Raw genomic sequence first — 18,426 nt, forward strand, 5'->3', positions numbered from 1 at the left:
TCGGAAAAATTGGACCGTTTAGGGTTATCAGAAAAATTGATTTTCCACTGTCACTAAAATTAAAATCTATAGATCTAAAATGTAATTTTTATGTTGGCGAAAATGTATGCATAATTTTTTACGTTAATCTGACAAGAAAACATTATTATTATTATTATTATTATTATTATTATTATTATTATTATTATTATTAATAATAATAATAATAATAATAATAATAATAATAATAATAATAATAATAAATAAATAAATAAATAAATATATCACATATTATGGAATTTTAAAATAATCCAAATCGGTGATTGTATCTGAATCAGGAATTTAAAAAAGAATCTGTAATTGTATCGGATTCGAGAAAATTTTTGGGAGCGTTTCATTATATAATTTTTACGGTAATCCAAAAAATTAAAAAAAAAAAAAAAAAAAGAAAAGAAAAGCAGAATGGGTAAGTAATCAAACCATGTTCTTTTCATTCTCTTTCTTTTGTACTTGTCGAAGGCAATTTTTCTTGTTCAGTGAAAATATCTGCCCAATGTTAAAGGCTCAAGATTAAAAGTCCGTTTGTGATGTACGTTGGCTGCGATTAGAGATTAAAATATAGTTCCACTTTTTAAAATTCTTTTAAATTTAGAAACCTAACAACGAAGTGTTATTTTTCTTAAAAATAAACATATATATATATATATATATATATATATATATATATATATATATATATATATATATAAAGTAGTAATAAAATATGGTCAGTAAACTGTTCAGAATGTTTGTTTTACAATCCTTTGGAAAATCAACAGGCCAGTTGCATGGATTTCAGTTTATTTGACGATTATTTTTATAATCAAACAATGCTTGCTCTAGCTACTATTACGCAGAGTTGTTGGTTTTGGTTTTATTACGCCCCAGTATCTATTTATTTCGATCAGCCAAGTTATATCACTTACTATGTTTGAAACCGATTTTATACGTATATACGTGTATGTATCCTCGGAATTTTAAATCGTATAGAATAAACATCATACCATATCCTTAAATTGTATGTGTTCGTTTGATTTTTGGCGTTCTGTGTTTTAGTCCTACATTTCCCATATAGAATCCCTTGTTATAAATTGAGTCAGACCAGTATATATAAGAAGTATTATAAAAGGTTATCGTTTTCAGCATCATGTGTATACTTTTGTCATGTAACTGTTTTTAATGCTTTCACTCTAGGAATTAATTATGGTTAAACCAGAATATGTTTTCTGTTTTTACTTAAAAGTACATTTCCTACCATGAGAATTTCGAAATTATCTGACGTTAATATATTAAATGCATTGCAATACAAAATTAAAATAAATAATATATTATTTCATGATAAAGTAATATGAAAATAAGGAGGTAAGTGTTATCTCAATTGAACATTCTTTAACTCAGGTACAGAGTTAAGTGTTCCAACAACAAGAGTAGATGAACCAACTGAAACATCGTTTGCGGGTAAGGTAGTGACAAGATCAAGAGCTTTATCATTTTCAACAACATTATTACCACCGTTGAGAACATCAAATGTACACTCAGTTACAATGATGAAAATACCAGGAAAAACACCTGTACCAGGAATGAGATTGCTCTCAGAAGAAAAACCTGCACGGACAAGGACAACATTTGCAGGAAAAAAATCATCAACACAGGAAATAATAACAAGACCAAAAACAATACTAGGGACAACGCTAGTACTAGAAAAAACATCAACACCAGTAACGACACAAGGAGTAACAAGAACAACACTAAAACCAGAAACAACAATGGTGCATATAACAACTCAATCACCGAGAATAACATCGGCAGCAGAAACAACAAGAGAACAAAAGACAATACTAGCACCAGAAGCAACTCAAGCACCAGTAACATCACCAATACCAGAAAAAATAATGATACAAAAAACAAGAACGGTACCTAAAGCAACAGCAGTAAAAAGGACAACAACTGCACCAAATGCAACAATAGTACTGGAAACAACTGAAGCACCAAAAACAACAGCTGTACCAGAACAAAGGACAGCACCAGGAACAGCATTAGCCCCAGAGACAACACAAACAACACCCAAAACAACATTAGCACTAGAAACAATCTCATCACCAAAAACAACACAAGCATCAGGAACTACATCATCACTAGGAACAACACAAGCACCAGGAACAACTTCAGCCTCAAAAACAACACAAGCACTAGGAACAACAACAACCCCTGAAACAATTGCACAAGAAAAAGCAAAAACAACAATAGTACTAGATACAACAAGGACACAAAATATATCATCATCACCAGAAACAACAACAACAGCACCAGCAACAATTTTGAAACCAGTAACAAAACAAGTATCAGAAACAACCTCAGCACCAGAAATTACACAAGCACCAGGAACAACATCAGTGCCGGCAACAATAAGAACAACAACAACGCAAGAAACAACAAAAGCACCAGAGGCAACAGTACAAAGAAAAACATCATCAAAAGAAACAATAACAGCATCTGAAACAGCACAAAAACCGGGAGCAACACCAACAACAGTAACTACACAAGCAGCAGGAACAACTTCAGCACCAGAAACAAGAACAAGACAAAAAATAATAACAGTACCAGAGACAACGACAGTGCAAGCAACAAGATCAACACAAGTAACAATAACAGAAAAAAAAACAACAAAAGTACTGGAGACAACACAAACACCAGAAACAACAAAAGCACAGGAAACAACAGCAACACAAGAAACAACAACAGCACCAGTGACCGCAATGGTAAGAAAAAACCCATCATCACCAGAAACAACACAAAAACCAGGGACAACACCAGAACTAGAAACAACACAAGTACCAAGAACAACCTCAGCACCAGAAATTACACAAGGTCCTGGGACAACACCAGTACCACAAACAACAAAAGCTCAAGATGCAGCAAAAACATCAAAGACAACAACAATACAAAGAACATTATCATCATCTGAAATAATAACAACATGTAAAACAACACATGAACTAGAAACGACACAAGCACCAGAAACAACACAAGTTAAAGGACCAACACAAGCACAAAAAACAAAAACAATACTTGAAACAACACAGAAACCACGAACAACACAAGCACCAGGAACAACACTAGCGCAGGAAACAACAACAATGCTCAAACACATGAGAACAGCAGTACAAATGATACTATCATCACCCAAAACATCAACAGCAGCAGAAACAACACAGAAATCAAGAAAAACACCAGCATCTGAAATAATACTAGCACTAGCAACAACAGCACAAGAAACAAAAAAAACACCAGAAACATCTCAGAGACCACAAACAACACTGGCACCAAAAACATCACAGGTAGCAGTAACAACCTTAACCCTAGAAACAACACAAGCATCTGAAACAACAATAGCCAAAGTAACAACAACAAAATCAACAATGGCACATAGAACAACCCTATCACGAAAATCAACAACAGCAGCAGAAATAACACCAGCACCAGTAACCACACAAGCACCAGGAACAAGACTGGCACCGGAAACAACAACAAAAGAATCTATGACAAAACCCGAGACAACAGCATTACAAAGAACAACAAAAACAGTACAAGTAACAACACAGAAACCAAGGACATCGTCACCAGAAAAGACAGCACGAAAAACAACTGCAACACTAGAGACAACAACACTAAAAAGAACAACACTAACACCAGAAACGACTATACCAACAGAAACAACACCAGCACCAGAGACAAGAAGAGCACCAGCAACAACACTAGTGCCGAAAACAACCACAGCACAAAAGTCAACAACAGTAAAAACAATAACATCACCAGAAACAACACCAGCACAAGTAACAACACAGAATGTGGGAACAAAATCAACACCAGAAACAATACAAACACCAGGAACAACACCAGCACCAGAAACAGCAGAACCATTGAAAACACCAGCACGAGAAAGAACAACAAAAACAGAGGACACACATGAACCAGTATCATCATCACCAGAAACGACAGAACCAGAAACAATAATAGCACCAAAGGCAAGTACAATGCCAAGCTCATCATCACCAGAAATGACATACAAACAAGGAACAACAAAAAGACAAGTAACAACAACAGCAAACAAGTCCACAACAATAGCACCAGTCACAACACAAGCACCTGGAACAACATTGGTGCCTAAATCCACAGAAGAACATAAAACAACAAGAGCACAAAAGACAACAACGCTACAAAAAACATCATTATCAGAAACAAAAACAGCTCATAAAAAAACCACAGAACCAGAGACAACAACAGAACCGCAAACAACATATGGACCAACAACAATTCTTGCACCAGAAATAACACAAGCACAAAGAACCAGAACAACCTCAATACCAGAAACAACACAACCACCTGGAACAACATCAGCAACTGAATTCACAACAGCAGAAGAAACAACAACAGCACTTAAATTAACAACAGCAGAAGAAACAACAACAGCACCAGAAACAACAATGCTACAAACAATAATATCATCACCAGAAACAACAACAGCTCAACAAACAACAACAGAACCACAAACAACACAGGTACAAACAACATCACTGGCACCAGAAATAACACACGCACCAGAAACAACCTCAATACCAGAAACAACACAACAACCTGGGACAACATCAGCAACTGAATTCACAACAGCAGAAGAAACAACAACAGCACTTAAATTTACAACAGAAGAAAAAACAACACCAGCACCAGAAACAACAATGCTACAAACAACAATATCATCACCAGAAACAACAACAGTTCAACAAACAACAACAGAACCACAAACAACACGGGTTCTAACAACAACACTTGCACCAGAAACAACACTTGCACCAGAAACAACCTCAATACCAGAAACAACACAACCACCTGGGACAACATCAGCAACTGAATTAACAACAGCAGAAGAAACAACAACAGCACTTAAATTTACAACAGCAGAAGAAACAACAACAGCACCAGAGACAACAATGCTACAAACAACAATATCATCACCAGAAACAACGACAGCACTTAAATTTACAACAGCAGAAGAAACAACAACAGCACTTAAATTTACAACAGCAGAAGAAACAACAACAGCACCAGAGACAACAATGCTACAAACAACAATATCATCACCAGAAACAACGACAGCTCAACAAACAACAGAACCCCAAACCACACAGGTACTAACAACAGCAACAACAACACTATCACCAGAAACAACACTTGCACCAGTAACAACCTCAATACCAGAAACAACACAACCACCTGAGACAACATCAGCAACTGAATTCACAACAGCAGAAGAAACAACAACAGCACTTACATTAACAACAGCAGAAGAAACAACAACAGCACCAGAAACAACAATGCTACAAACAACAATATCATCACCAGAAACAACAACAGCTCAACAAACAACAACAGAACCACAAACAACACAGGTACTAACAACAACACTTGCACCAGAAACAACACTTGTACCAGAAATCACCTCAATGCCAGAAACAACACAACCACCTGAGACAACATCAGCAACTGAATTCACAACAGCAGAAGAAACAACAACAGCACTTAAATTAACAACAGCAGAAGAAACAACAACAGCACCAGAAACAACAATGCTACAAACAAAAATATCATCACCAGAAACAACAACAGCTCAACAAACAACAACAGAACCACAAACAACACGGGTTCTAACGACAACATATGCACCAGAAACCACACACGCACCAGAAACAACCTCGATACCAGAAACAACACAACCACCTGAGACAACATCAGCAACTGAATTCACAACAGCAGAAGAAACTACAACAGCCCTTAAATTTACAACAGAAGACGAAACAACAACAGCACCAGAAACAACAATGCTACAAAAAACAATATCATCTCCAGAAACAACAACAGCTCAACAAACAACAACCGAATCACAAACAACACAGGTACTTACAACAACACTTGCACCAGAAACAACACTTGCACCAGAAACAACTTCAATACCAGAAACTACAGAACCACCTGAGACAACATCAGCAACTGAATTCACAACAGCAGAAGAAACAACAACAGCACTAAAATTAACAACACCAGGAGAAACAACAACAGCACCAGAAACAACAATGCTACAAACAACAATATTATCACCAGAAACAACAACATCTCAACAAACAACAACACAACCACAAACCACACACGTACTAACAACAACACTTGCACCAGAAACAACACTTGCACCAGAAACAACCTCAATACCAGAAACAACACAACCACCTGAGACAACATCAGCAACTGAATTCACAACAGCAGAAGAAACAACAACAGCACTTAAATTTACAACAGCAGAAGAAACAACAACAGCACCAGAAATAACAATGCTACAAACAACAATATCATCACCAGAAACAACAACAGCTCAACAAACAACAACAGAACCACAAACAACACAGGTACTAACAACAGCAACACTATCACCAGAAACAACACACGCACCAGAAACAACCTCAATAGCAGAAACAACACAACCACCTGAGACAACATCAGCAACTGAATTCACAACAGCAGAAGAAACAACAACAGCACTTAAATTTACAACAGCAGAAGAAACAACAACAGCACCAGAAACAACAATGCTACAAACAACAATATCATCACCAGAAACAACAACAGCTCAACAAACAACAACAGAACCACAAACAACACGGGTTCTAACGACAACATATGCACCAGAAACAACACTTGCACCAGAAACAACCTCAATACCAGAAACAACACAACCACCTGGGACAACATCAGTAACTGAATTTACAACAGCAGAAGAAACAACAACAGCACTTAAATTTACAACAGCAGAAGAAACAACAACAGCACCAGAGACAACAATGCTACAAACAACAATATCATCACCAGAAACAACGACAGCACTTAAATTTACAACAGCAGAAGAAACAACAACAGCACTTAAATTTACAACAGCAGAAGAAACAACAACAGCACCAGAGACAACAACGCTACAAACAACAATATCATCACCAGAAACAACGACAGCTCAACAAACAACAGAACCCCAAACCACACAGGTACTAACAACAACAACAACAACACTATCACCAGAAACAACACTTGCACCAGTAACAACCTCAATACCAGAAACAACACAACCACCTGAGACAACATCAGCAACTGAATTCACAACAGCAGAAGAAACAACAACAGCACTTACATTAACAACAGCAGAAGAAACAACAACAGCACCAGAAACAACAATGCTACAAACAACAATATCATCACCTGAAACAACAACAGCTCAACAAACAACAACAGAACCACAAACAACACAGGTACTAACAACAACACTTGCACCAGAAACAACACTTGTACCAGAAATCACCTCAATGCCAGAAACAACACAACCACCTGAGACAACATCAGCAACTGAATTCACAACAGCAGAAGAAACTACAACAGCCCTTAAATTTACAACAGAAGACGAAACAACAACAGCACCAGAAACAACAATGCTACAAACAAAAATATCATCTCCAGAAACAACAACAGCTCAACAAACAACAACCGAATCACAAACAACACAGGTACTAACAACAACACTTGCACCAGAAACAACACTTGCACAAGAAACAACTTCAATACCAGAAACTACAGAACCACCTGAGACAACATCAGCAACTGAATTCACAACAGCAGAAGAAACAACAACAGCACTAAAATTAACAACACCAGGAGAAACAACAACAGCACCAGAAACGACAATGCTACAAACAACAATATCATCACCAGAAACAACAACAGCTCAACAAACAACAACACAACCACAAACCACACACGTACTAACAACAGCACTTGCACCAGAAACAACACTTGCACCAGAAACAACCTCAATACCAGAAACAACACAACAACCTGAGACAACATCAGCAACTGAATTCACAACAGCAGAAGAAACAACAACAGCACTTAAATTTACAACAGCAGAAGAAACAACAACAGCACCAGAAATAACAATGCTACAAACAACAATATCGTCACCAGAAACAACAACAGCTCAACAAACAACAACAGAACCACAAACAACACAGGTACTAACAACAACAACACTATCACCAGAAACAACACACGCACCAGAAACAACCTCAATACCAGAAACAACACAACCACCTGAGACAACATCAGCAACTGAATTCACAACAGCAGAAGAAACAACAACAGCACTTAAATTTACAACAGCAGAAGAAACAACAACAGCACCAGAAACAACAATGCTACAAACAACAATATCATCACCAGAAACAACAACAGCTCAACAAACAACAACAGAACCACAAACAACACGGTTTCTAACAACAAAACTTGCACCAGAAACAACCTTAATACCAGAAACAACACAACAACCTGAGACAACATCAGCAACTGAATTCATAACAGCAGAAGAAACAACAACTGCACTTAAATTAACAACAGCAGAAGAAACAACAACAGCACCAAAAACAACAATGCTACAAACAACAATATCATCACCAGAAACAACAACAGCTCAACAAACAACAACAGAACCACAAACAACACAGGTACTAACAACAACACTTGCACCAGAAACAACCTCAATACCAGAAACAACACAACCACCTGAGACAACATCAGCAACTGAATTCACAACAGCAGAAGAAACAACAACAGCACTTACATTAACAACAGCAGAAGAAACAACAATAGCACCAGAAACAACAATGCTACAAACAACAATATCATCACCAGAAACAACAACAGCTCAACAAACAACAACAGAACCACAAACAACACAGGTACTAACAACAACACTTGCACCAGAAACAACACTTGTACCAGAAATCACCTCAATGCCAGAAACAACACAACCACCTGAGACAACATCAGCAACTGAATTCACAACAGCAGAAGAAACAACAACAGCACTTAAATTAACAACAGCAGAAGAAACAACAACAGCACCAGAAACAACAATGCTACAAACAAAAATATCATCACCAGAAACAACAACAGCTCAACAAACAACAACAGAACCACAAACAACACGGGTTCTAACGACAACATATGCATCAGAAACAACACACGCACCAGAAACAACCTCGATACCAGAAACAACACAACCACCTGAGACAACATCAGCAACTGAATTCACAACAGCAGAAGAAACAACAACAGCACTTAAATTAACAACAGCAGAAGAAACAACAACAGCACCAGAAACAACAATGCTACAAACAACAATATCATCAACAGAAACAACAACAGCTCAACAAACAACAACAGAACCACAAACAACACGGGTTCTAACGACAACATATGCACCAGAAACCACACACGCACCAGAAACAACCTCGATACCAGAAACAACACAACCACCTGAGACAACATCAGCAACTGAATTCACAACAGCAGAAGAAACTACAACAGCCCTTAAATTTACAACAGAAGACGAAACAAAAGCAGCACCAGAAACAACAATGCTACAAACAACAATATCATCCTCAGAAACAACAACAGCTCAACAAACAACAACCGAATCCCAAACAACACAGGTACTAACAACAACACTTGCACCAGAAACAACACATGCACCAGAAACAACTTCAATACCAGAAACAACACAACCACCTGAGACAACATCAGCAACTGAATTCACAACAGCAGAAGAAACAACAACAGCACCAGAAACAACAATGCTACAAACAACAATATCCTCACCAGAAACAACAACAGCTCAACAAACAACAACAGAACCACAAACAACACAAGTACAAACTACAACACTTGCACCAGAAACAACCTCAATACCAGAAACAACACAACCACCTGAGACAACATCAGCAACTGAATTCACAACAGCAGAAGAAACAATAACAGCACTTAAACTAACAACAGCTCAACAAACAACAACAGCACCAGAAACAACAATGCTACAAACAACAATATCATCACCAGAAACAACAACAGCTCAACAAACAACAACACAACCACAAACAACAAAGCTACTAACAACAACAACACTTGCACCAGAAACAACACAATCACCAGAAACAACCTCAATACCAGAAACAACACAACAACCTGAGACAACATCAGCAACTGAATTCACAACAGCAGAAGAAACAACAACAGCACTTAAATTTACAACAGCAGAAGAAACAACAACAGCACCAGAAACAACAATGCTACAAACAACAATATCATCACCAGAAACAACAACAGCTCAACAAACAACAACAGAATCCCAAACAACACAGGTACTAACAACAACACTTGCACCAGAAACAACACATACACCAGAAACAACCCCAATACCAGAAACAACACAACCACCTGAGACAACATCAGCAACTGAATTCACAACAGCAGAAGAAACAACAACGGCACAAGAAACAACAATTCTACAAACAACAATATCATCACCAGAAACAACAATGCTACAAACAACAATATCATTACCAGAAACAACAACAGCTCAACAAACAAACACAGAACCACAAACAACACAGGTACTAACAACAACAACAGTTGCACCAGAAACAACACACGCACCAGAAACAACCTCAATACCAGAAACAACAGAACTACCTGAGACAACATCAGCAACTGAATTCACAACAGCAGAAGAAACAACAACAGCACTTAAATTAACAACAGCAGAAGAAACAACAACAGCACCAGTAACAACAATGCTACAAACAACAATATCATCACCAAAAACAACAACAGCTCAACAAACAACAACAGAACCAAAAACAACACAGGTACTAACAACAACAACACTTGCACCAGAAACAACACACGCACCAGAAACAACCTCAATACCAGAAACAACAGAACTACTGGAGACAACATCAGCAACTGAATTCACAACAGCAGAAGAAACAACAACAGCACTTAAATTAACAACAGAAGAAAAAACGATAACAGAACCAGAAACAACAATGCTACAAACAACAATATCATCACCAGAAATAACAACAGCTCAACAAACAACAACAGAACCACACACAACACACATAACCACAACAACACTTGCACCTGAAACAACACTTGCACCAGAAACAACCTCAATACCAGAAACAACACAACCACCTGGGACAACATCAGCAACTGAATTCACAACAGCAGAAGAAACAACAACAGCACCAGAAACAACAATGCTACAAACAACAATATCATCACCAGAAACAACAACAGCTCAACAAACAATAATAGACCTACAAACCACACAGGTACTTACAACAACACTTGCACCAGAAACAACACTTGCACCAGAAACAACCTCAATACCAGAAACAACACAACAAGCTGAGACAACATCAGCAACTGAATTCACAACAGCAAAAGAAAAAACAACAACACTTAAATTAACAGCAGAAGAAAAAACAACAACAGTACCAGAAACAACAATGCTACAAACAACAATATCATCACCAGAAACAACAACAGCTATACAATCAACAACAGAACCACAAACAACACACATAATCACAACAACACTTGCACCTGAAACAACACTTGCACCAGAAACAACCTCAATACCAGAAACAACACAACCACCTGGGACAACATCAGCAGCTGAATTCACAACAGCAGAGGAAACAACAACAGCACCAGAAATAACAATGCTACAAACAACAATATCATCACCAGAAACAACAACAGCTCAACAAACAACAACAGAACCACAAACAACACAGGTACTAACAACAATTACAGTTGCACCAGAAACAACACACGTACCAGAAACAACCTCAACACCAGAAACAACAGAACTACCTGAGACAACATCAGCAACTGAATTCACAACAGCAGAAGAAACAACAACAGCACTTAAATTAACAACAGCAGAAGAAACAACAACAGCACCAGAAACAACAATGCTACAAACAACAATATCATCACCAGAAACAACAACAGCTCAACAAACAACAACAGAACCAAAAACAACACAGGTACAAACAACAACACTTACACCAGAAACAACATATGCACCAGAAACAACCTCAATACCAGAAACAACACAACCACCTGGGACAACATCAGCAACTAAATTCACAACAGCAGAAGAAACAACAACAGCACCAGAAACAACAATGCTACAAACAACAATATCATCACCAGAAACAACAATGCTACAAACAACAATATCATCACCAGAAACAACAACAGCTCAACAAACAACAACAGAACCACAAACAACACAGGTACTTACAACAACAACACTTGCACGAGAAACAACACACGCACCAGAAACAACCTCAATACCAGAAACAACAGAACTACCTGAGACAACATCAGCAACTGAATTCACAACAGCAGAAGAAACAACAACGGCACTTAAACTAACAACAGCTCAACAATCAACAACAGAACCCCACACAACACACATACTCACAACAACACTTGCACCTGAAACAACACTTGCACCAGAAACAACCTCAATACCAGAAACAACACAACCACCTGGGACAACATCAGCAACTGAATTCACAACAGCAGAAGAAACAACAACAGCACCAGAAACAACAATGCTACAAACAACAATATCATCACCAGAAACAACAACAGCTAAACAAACAACAACAGAACAACAAACAACACAGGTACTAACAACAACAACACTTGAACCAGAAACAACACATGCACCTGAAACAACCTCAATACCAGAAACAACAGAACTACCTGAGACAACATCAGCAACTGAATTCACAACAGCAGAAGAAACAACAACAGCACCAGAAACAACTATGCTACATACAACAATATCATCACCAGAAACAACAACATCTCAACAAACAACAACAGAACCAAAAACAACACAGGTACTAACAACAACAACACTTGCACCAGAAACAACACATGCACCAGAAACAACCTCAATACCAGAAACAACAGAACTACCGGAGACAACATCAGCAACTGAATTAACAACAGCAGACGAAACAACAACAGCACCAGAAACAACTATGCTACATACAACAATATCATCACCAGAAACAACAACAGCTCAACAAACAACAACAGAACCAAAAACAACACAGGTACTAACAACAACACTTGCACCAGAAACAACACTTGCACCAGAAACAACCTCAATACCAGAAACAACAGAACTACCTCAGACAACATCAGCAACTGAATTCACAACAGCAGAAGAAACAACAACAGCACTTACATTAACAACAGCAGAGGAAACAACAACAGCACCAGAAACAACAATGCTACAAACAACAATATCATCACCAGAAACAACAACAGCTCAACAAACAACAACAGAACCAAAAACAACACGGGTACTAACAACAACACTTGCACCAGAAACAACACACGCACCAGAAATAACCTCAATACCAGAAACAACACAATTACCTGAGACAACATCAGCAACTGAATTCACAACAGCAGAAGAAACAACAACAACACTTAAATCAACAACAGCAGAAAAAACAACAGCAGCACCAGAAACAACAATGCTACAAACAACAATATCATCACCAGAAACAACAACAGCTCAACAAACAACAACAGAACCACAAACAACACACATACGTACAACAACACTTGCACCTGAAACAACAAATGCACCAGAAACAACCTCAATACCAGAAACAACACAACCACCTGGGACAACATCAGCAACTGAATTCACAACAGCAGAAGAAACAACAACAGCACTTGAATTAATAACAGCAGAAGAAACTACAACAGCACCAGGAACAACAATGCTACAAACAACAATATCATCACCAGAAACAACAACAGCTCAACAAACAACAACACAACCACAAACAACACAGGTACTAACAACAACACTTACACCAGAAACAACAAACGCAGCAGAAATAACCTCAATACCAGAAACAACACAACCACCTGAGACAACATCAGCAACTGAATTCACAACAGCAGAAGAAACAACAACAGCACCAGAAACAACAATGCTACAAACAACAATATCATCTCCAGAAACAACAACAGCTCAACAAACAATAACAGAACCTCAAACAACACAGATACTAACAACAACATTTGCACCAGAAACAACAAACGCACCAGAAACAACCTCAATACCAGAAATAACACAACCACCTGGGACAACATCAGCAACTGAATTCACAACAGCAGAAGAAACACCAACAGCACTTAAATTAACAACAGCATCAGAAACAACAATGCTACAAACAACAATACCATCACCAGAAACAACAACAGCTCAACAAACAACAACAGAATCCCAAACAACACAGGTACTAACAACATCACTTGCACCAGAACCAACCTCGATACCAGAAACAACACAACCACCTCGGACAATATCAGCAACTGAATTCACAACAGCAGAAGAAACAACAACAACACTTAAATTAACAACAGCAGAAGAAACAACAACAGCACCAGGAACAACAATGCTACAAACAACAATATCATCACCAGAAACAACAACAGCTCAACAAACAACAACAGAACCCCAAACAACGCAGGTACTAACAACAACACTGACACCAGAAACAACACAAGCACGTGGAACAGCATCATTTCCAGAAATTACAACAACTCTACAAATAACCAAAGAACCAGAGACAACAGTTTTTTTAACCACACAGGAATCAACAACACTTTCACCAAAAACAACAAAACCAACAGGTACAATGTCCGTGCCAGAAACCTCCGAATCACCTGAAACAAGATCAGCACCAGAAACAACAACAGCTAAACAAACAACTACAGAACCAAACATAACAACAGCACCCCAAACAATACAAGTGCACACAACAACTCTTGCACCAGAAACTACACAAGCATCTGGAACAACATCGTTACCAGAAATAACAACAGCACCAAAAACAACAATAACAGCTCAACAAACAACAACAGAACCAGAGACAACAACAGTACATCTACTAGCACAGGAACCAACGACAACACGTTCACCAGAAACAACTAAATCACCAGGTACAACGTCAGCACTAGAAACCTCACTAGAACTTGAAACATCTTCAGCAACAGAAACCACAACAGCAGCAATGATAACAACATCACTAGAAACAAAAATAACTCAACAAACAACAACAGAACCAGAGACAACAACCACACTTGCACTAGAAACAACAAAAGTGCTTGAAACAACAACAAAACCCGAGACAACAGCTGTACAAATAACAACATCATCACCAACAGCAATCCAAACAACACAGGAACCAATGACAAGATTGGCGCCAGAAACCACAAAAGCATCAGGAGAAACCTCAGAACCAGAAACAAAAATGGAACCAGAAACAACAGCATCACTAGAAACAACAACTACTCAAAAAACAATAAAAAAAACAAAGACATCAGCACCCCAAACAACACAGGAAACAACTACAATACTTGTGCCAGAAACCTCAAAAACACCAGGAACAACATTAGCACCAGAAACAGCACAAGAACCTGAAACAACATCAACACCAGAAACAACAAAAGCTGAAGAGTCAACATCAGAATCAAAGACATCAATAGCACCTCAAACAACACAGGAACCAGAGACAACAACAGCACCTCAAACAACATGGAAACCAGCAACAACACTTGCACCAGAAACCACAAAAATATCTGGAACAACATCAGTACCAGAAACAAAAGCAAAACTAAAAACAACAACAACACAAGAAACAGCAACAGCTCAAGAAACAATAACAGAACTGGAGACAACAATAGCACCCCAAATAACACAGGAAACACTAACAACAGTTGTACGAAACCCCACAAAAGCACCAGGAATAATCTTAGCACCAGAAAAAACACAAATACCTGGAACAACATCAGCACCAGACACAACAATAGCACTACAGAAAACAACAGTACAAAAAACATCATCACCTGAGACAACAACACTTCTAGAAACAACAACAGAACCAGAAACACCAACAGCGTCTCCAACAACACTGGAACCAACAACAACCCTTGTACAAGAAACAACACAAGGACCTGAAATAACAATGGTACAAAGAACAACATCATCACCAGAAACAACAACAGTTAAAAAAACAACCGTAGCACCAGAGACAACCACAGCACCTCAAACAACATGGGAAGCAACAACAATACTTGCCCCAGAAACAACACATGCACCTGAAACAACATTAGCATTTAAATCAACCACATCAGCAGAAACAATAACAGTACCAGATACAACAACAGTCCAAAAAACAATATCGTATCAAGAAACGACAAGAGCTCAAGAAATAACAGAACTTCAGATAACAATACTTCAAACAATACAGGAACCAACAACAACATTTGCACCAAAACCCACACAGGAACCAGCAAAAACCTTACCACCAGAAACAACAACAGCACCTGGAATGACATCAGCACCAGAAACAATGATAAAACCAGAAACAACAACATCACAGGAAACAACAACAGCTCAAAAAGCAACAGAACCAGAGACAATGACAGCACCCCAACCAACAACAATGCTAGCAACAATAACAGCACCAATAACAACTACCATACAAAGAATGACATCATCTCCAGAAACAACAACAGCTCAAGGAACAACAACTGAACCGGAGACAACAACAGCACCTCAAACAACACAGCAACTAATAACACATGCACCAAAAACTACACAAGCACCAGAAATTACACAAGCACCTGGAACAACATCAGTACCCAAATCAACAACAGTACAAGTTACAAAAACAGAACCAGAGACAACATCAGTACAAAGAACATCATCATCAACAGAAACAACAGCTACAGAAACCACAGCAGCACCAAAGACAACAACAGCACATCAAACAACACAGAAACTAACAACAACATTTGCACCAGAAATAACACAACCACCAGGTTCAACATCAGCACCAAGAACCACACAAGTTTTTGGAACAGCATTACCACCTGAATCAACAATGGCACAAGAAACAATAACAACATCAGAAACAACAATGCTACAAAAAACAGCATATTCACCAGAAACAACAACGGCTCAAGAAACAACAACAGAACCAGAGACAACAACAGCATCTCAAACAACACAGGAACCAACGACCACACTTGTACTAGAAACCACACAACTTGTACTAAAAACAACGCAATCATCAGGAACAACACCAGCACCAGAAGCAACAACATTACAAGAGACAACAACACTAGAGTCAACCAAGGTACCAAGATCAACATCACTACCAGAAACAACTATGCTAGAAACAATACAAGAACCAGCAATAACACTAGCTCATGAAATAACACCAGAACTGAGACAAACACCAGCTTCCAAAACAATACCAGCCTTAACAATGCCATTATCAGGAATTAAATCAACAGAAATATTACCTGAATTCAACACAACATTAGCATTCGAAATAACATCAGTTCCAAGAACACTAGCACAAGAAACAACACCATCACCCGCAATAATTCCTAAACCAGAAGCAACTCTAGCGACGGAAATTCATTTTGTACTTTGGGCATCGACAACACCTGAGAGAACATCATTTTTAAGTACAACTCGACCTCATGTCACACAATTTATTTCAGGTAGAATATTAGTTCATAGTTGCCACAACTTGGTGTGGTAAATCACTATGAGGATACATTTGGTACTATAAAATTTCCTACTATAACATACACCTTATAGATAAACCTTACTTCCTCTAATTAAAGGTTTCTGTATAATTCCGTCTGCAACACAAATTATTAATCTTATATTGTGAAATTTAATCCACATTTTATATACCATTTCTTTGAATTATGAAAAAAATATTAAATATGTTACTAATATAATAATGATTAAATTAGTATCTATTACAAAAACAGTTATTTATTAAAATTATCAAAAGCTATCATAAGACTAGCAATTCCTACAATGGAGTATTATAACACTCCATGTTTTAACGAATATGCAAAAAATCAAAAGTAGAGAAAACATAAAAATATAGACACTACTTTTTCTCACCATGCTATCTTTGAAATTGTTTCAGTGACAGGCATATGATTAGCTTCATTATATACCATATTTCATCTTGCTACAAAACGAATAGCAAATAAAAAAGTGAAGCATGCATGGTCCTCCGTAAGTGCACAGTGAACGAGGCATAAAAAAATGACTAAGTTCAGCATTTGCACCCACCCCCCGTCATTTAACTCCAATAGTCCTTAGGGGACGTCAAATCCTGGTGAAAATGAACAAACGGTGCAGTTTTAAGCCTTAACATATGTAAATTTGAGTTTTTCACCATGCAAAAAAAGAAATGACTAAGTCCATAATTTGCCCCTCCACCATTTAGCCCAAGAATCCCCAAGATTAATCAAACTACTGTTATCTATCAGCCATGACTGGTTAAAAGTTTTAATTCGTAATTATATTTTTAGTATCCTCCATAA

General features: G+C 37.7%; 1 protein-coding gene across 1 annotated transcript in view; it reads left to right on the forward strand.

Annotated features, from left to right (window-relative positions):
• LOC145275015 (uncharacterized) overlaps positions 1-17,580 on the forward strand; it is a gene marked incomplete at both ends in the record, with an annotated part of 35,629 nt that extends 18,049 nt beyond the window's left edge. The window contains 5 exons of the mRNA XM_080127552.1: positions 1,417-6,311; positions 7,104-7,778; positions 8,787-9,599; positions 10,305-11,921; positions 12,657-17,580. Of these exons, the coding sequence (XP_079983678.1) occupies positions 1,417-6,311; positions 7,104-7,778; positions 8,787-9,599; positions 10,305-11,921; positions 12,657-17,580 (12,924 nt within the window). The remainder of the gene's footprint in view (positions 1-1,416; positions 6,312-7,103; positions 7,779-8,786; positions 9,600-10,304; positions 11,922-12,656) is intronic.
• Positions 17,581-18,426: the final 846 nt, after the last annotated feature.

This window comes from Euprymna scolopes, unplaced genomic scaffold, assembly GCF_053919585.1.
Source record: "Euprymna scolopes isolate OS-2025 unplaced genomic scaffold, ASM5391958v1 sca535, whole genome shotgun sequence".
In the NCBI taxonomy this organism is placed as follows: Eukaryota; Metazoa; Mollusca; class Cephalopoda; order Sepiida; family Sepiolidae; genus Euprymna; species Euprymna scolopes.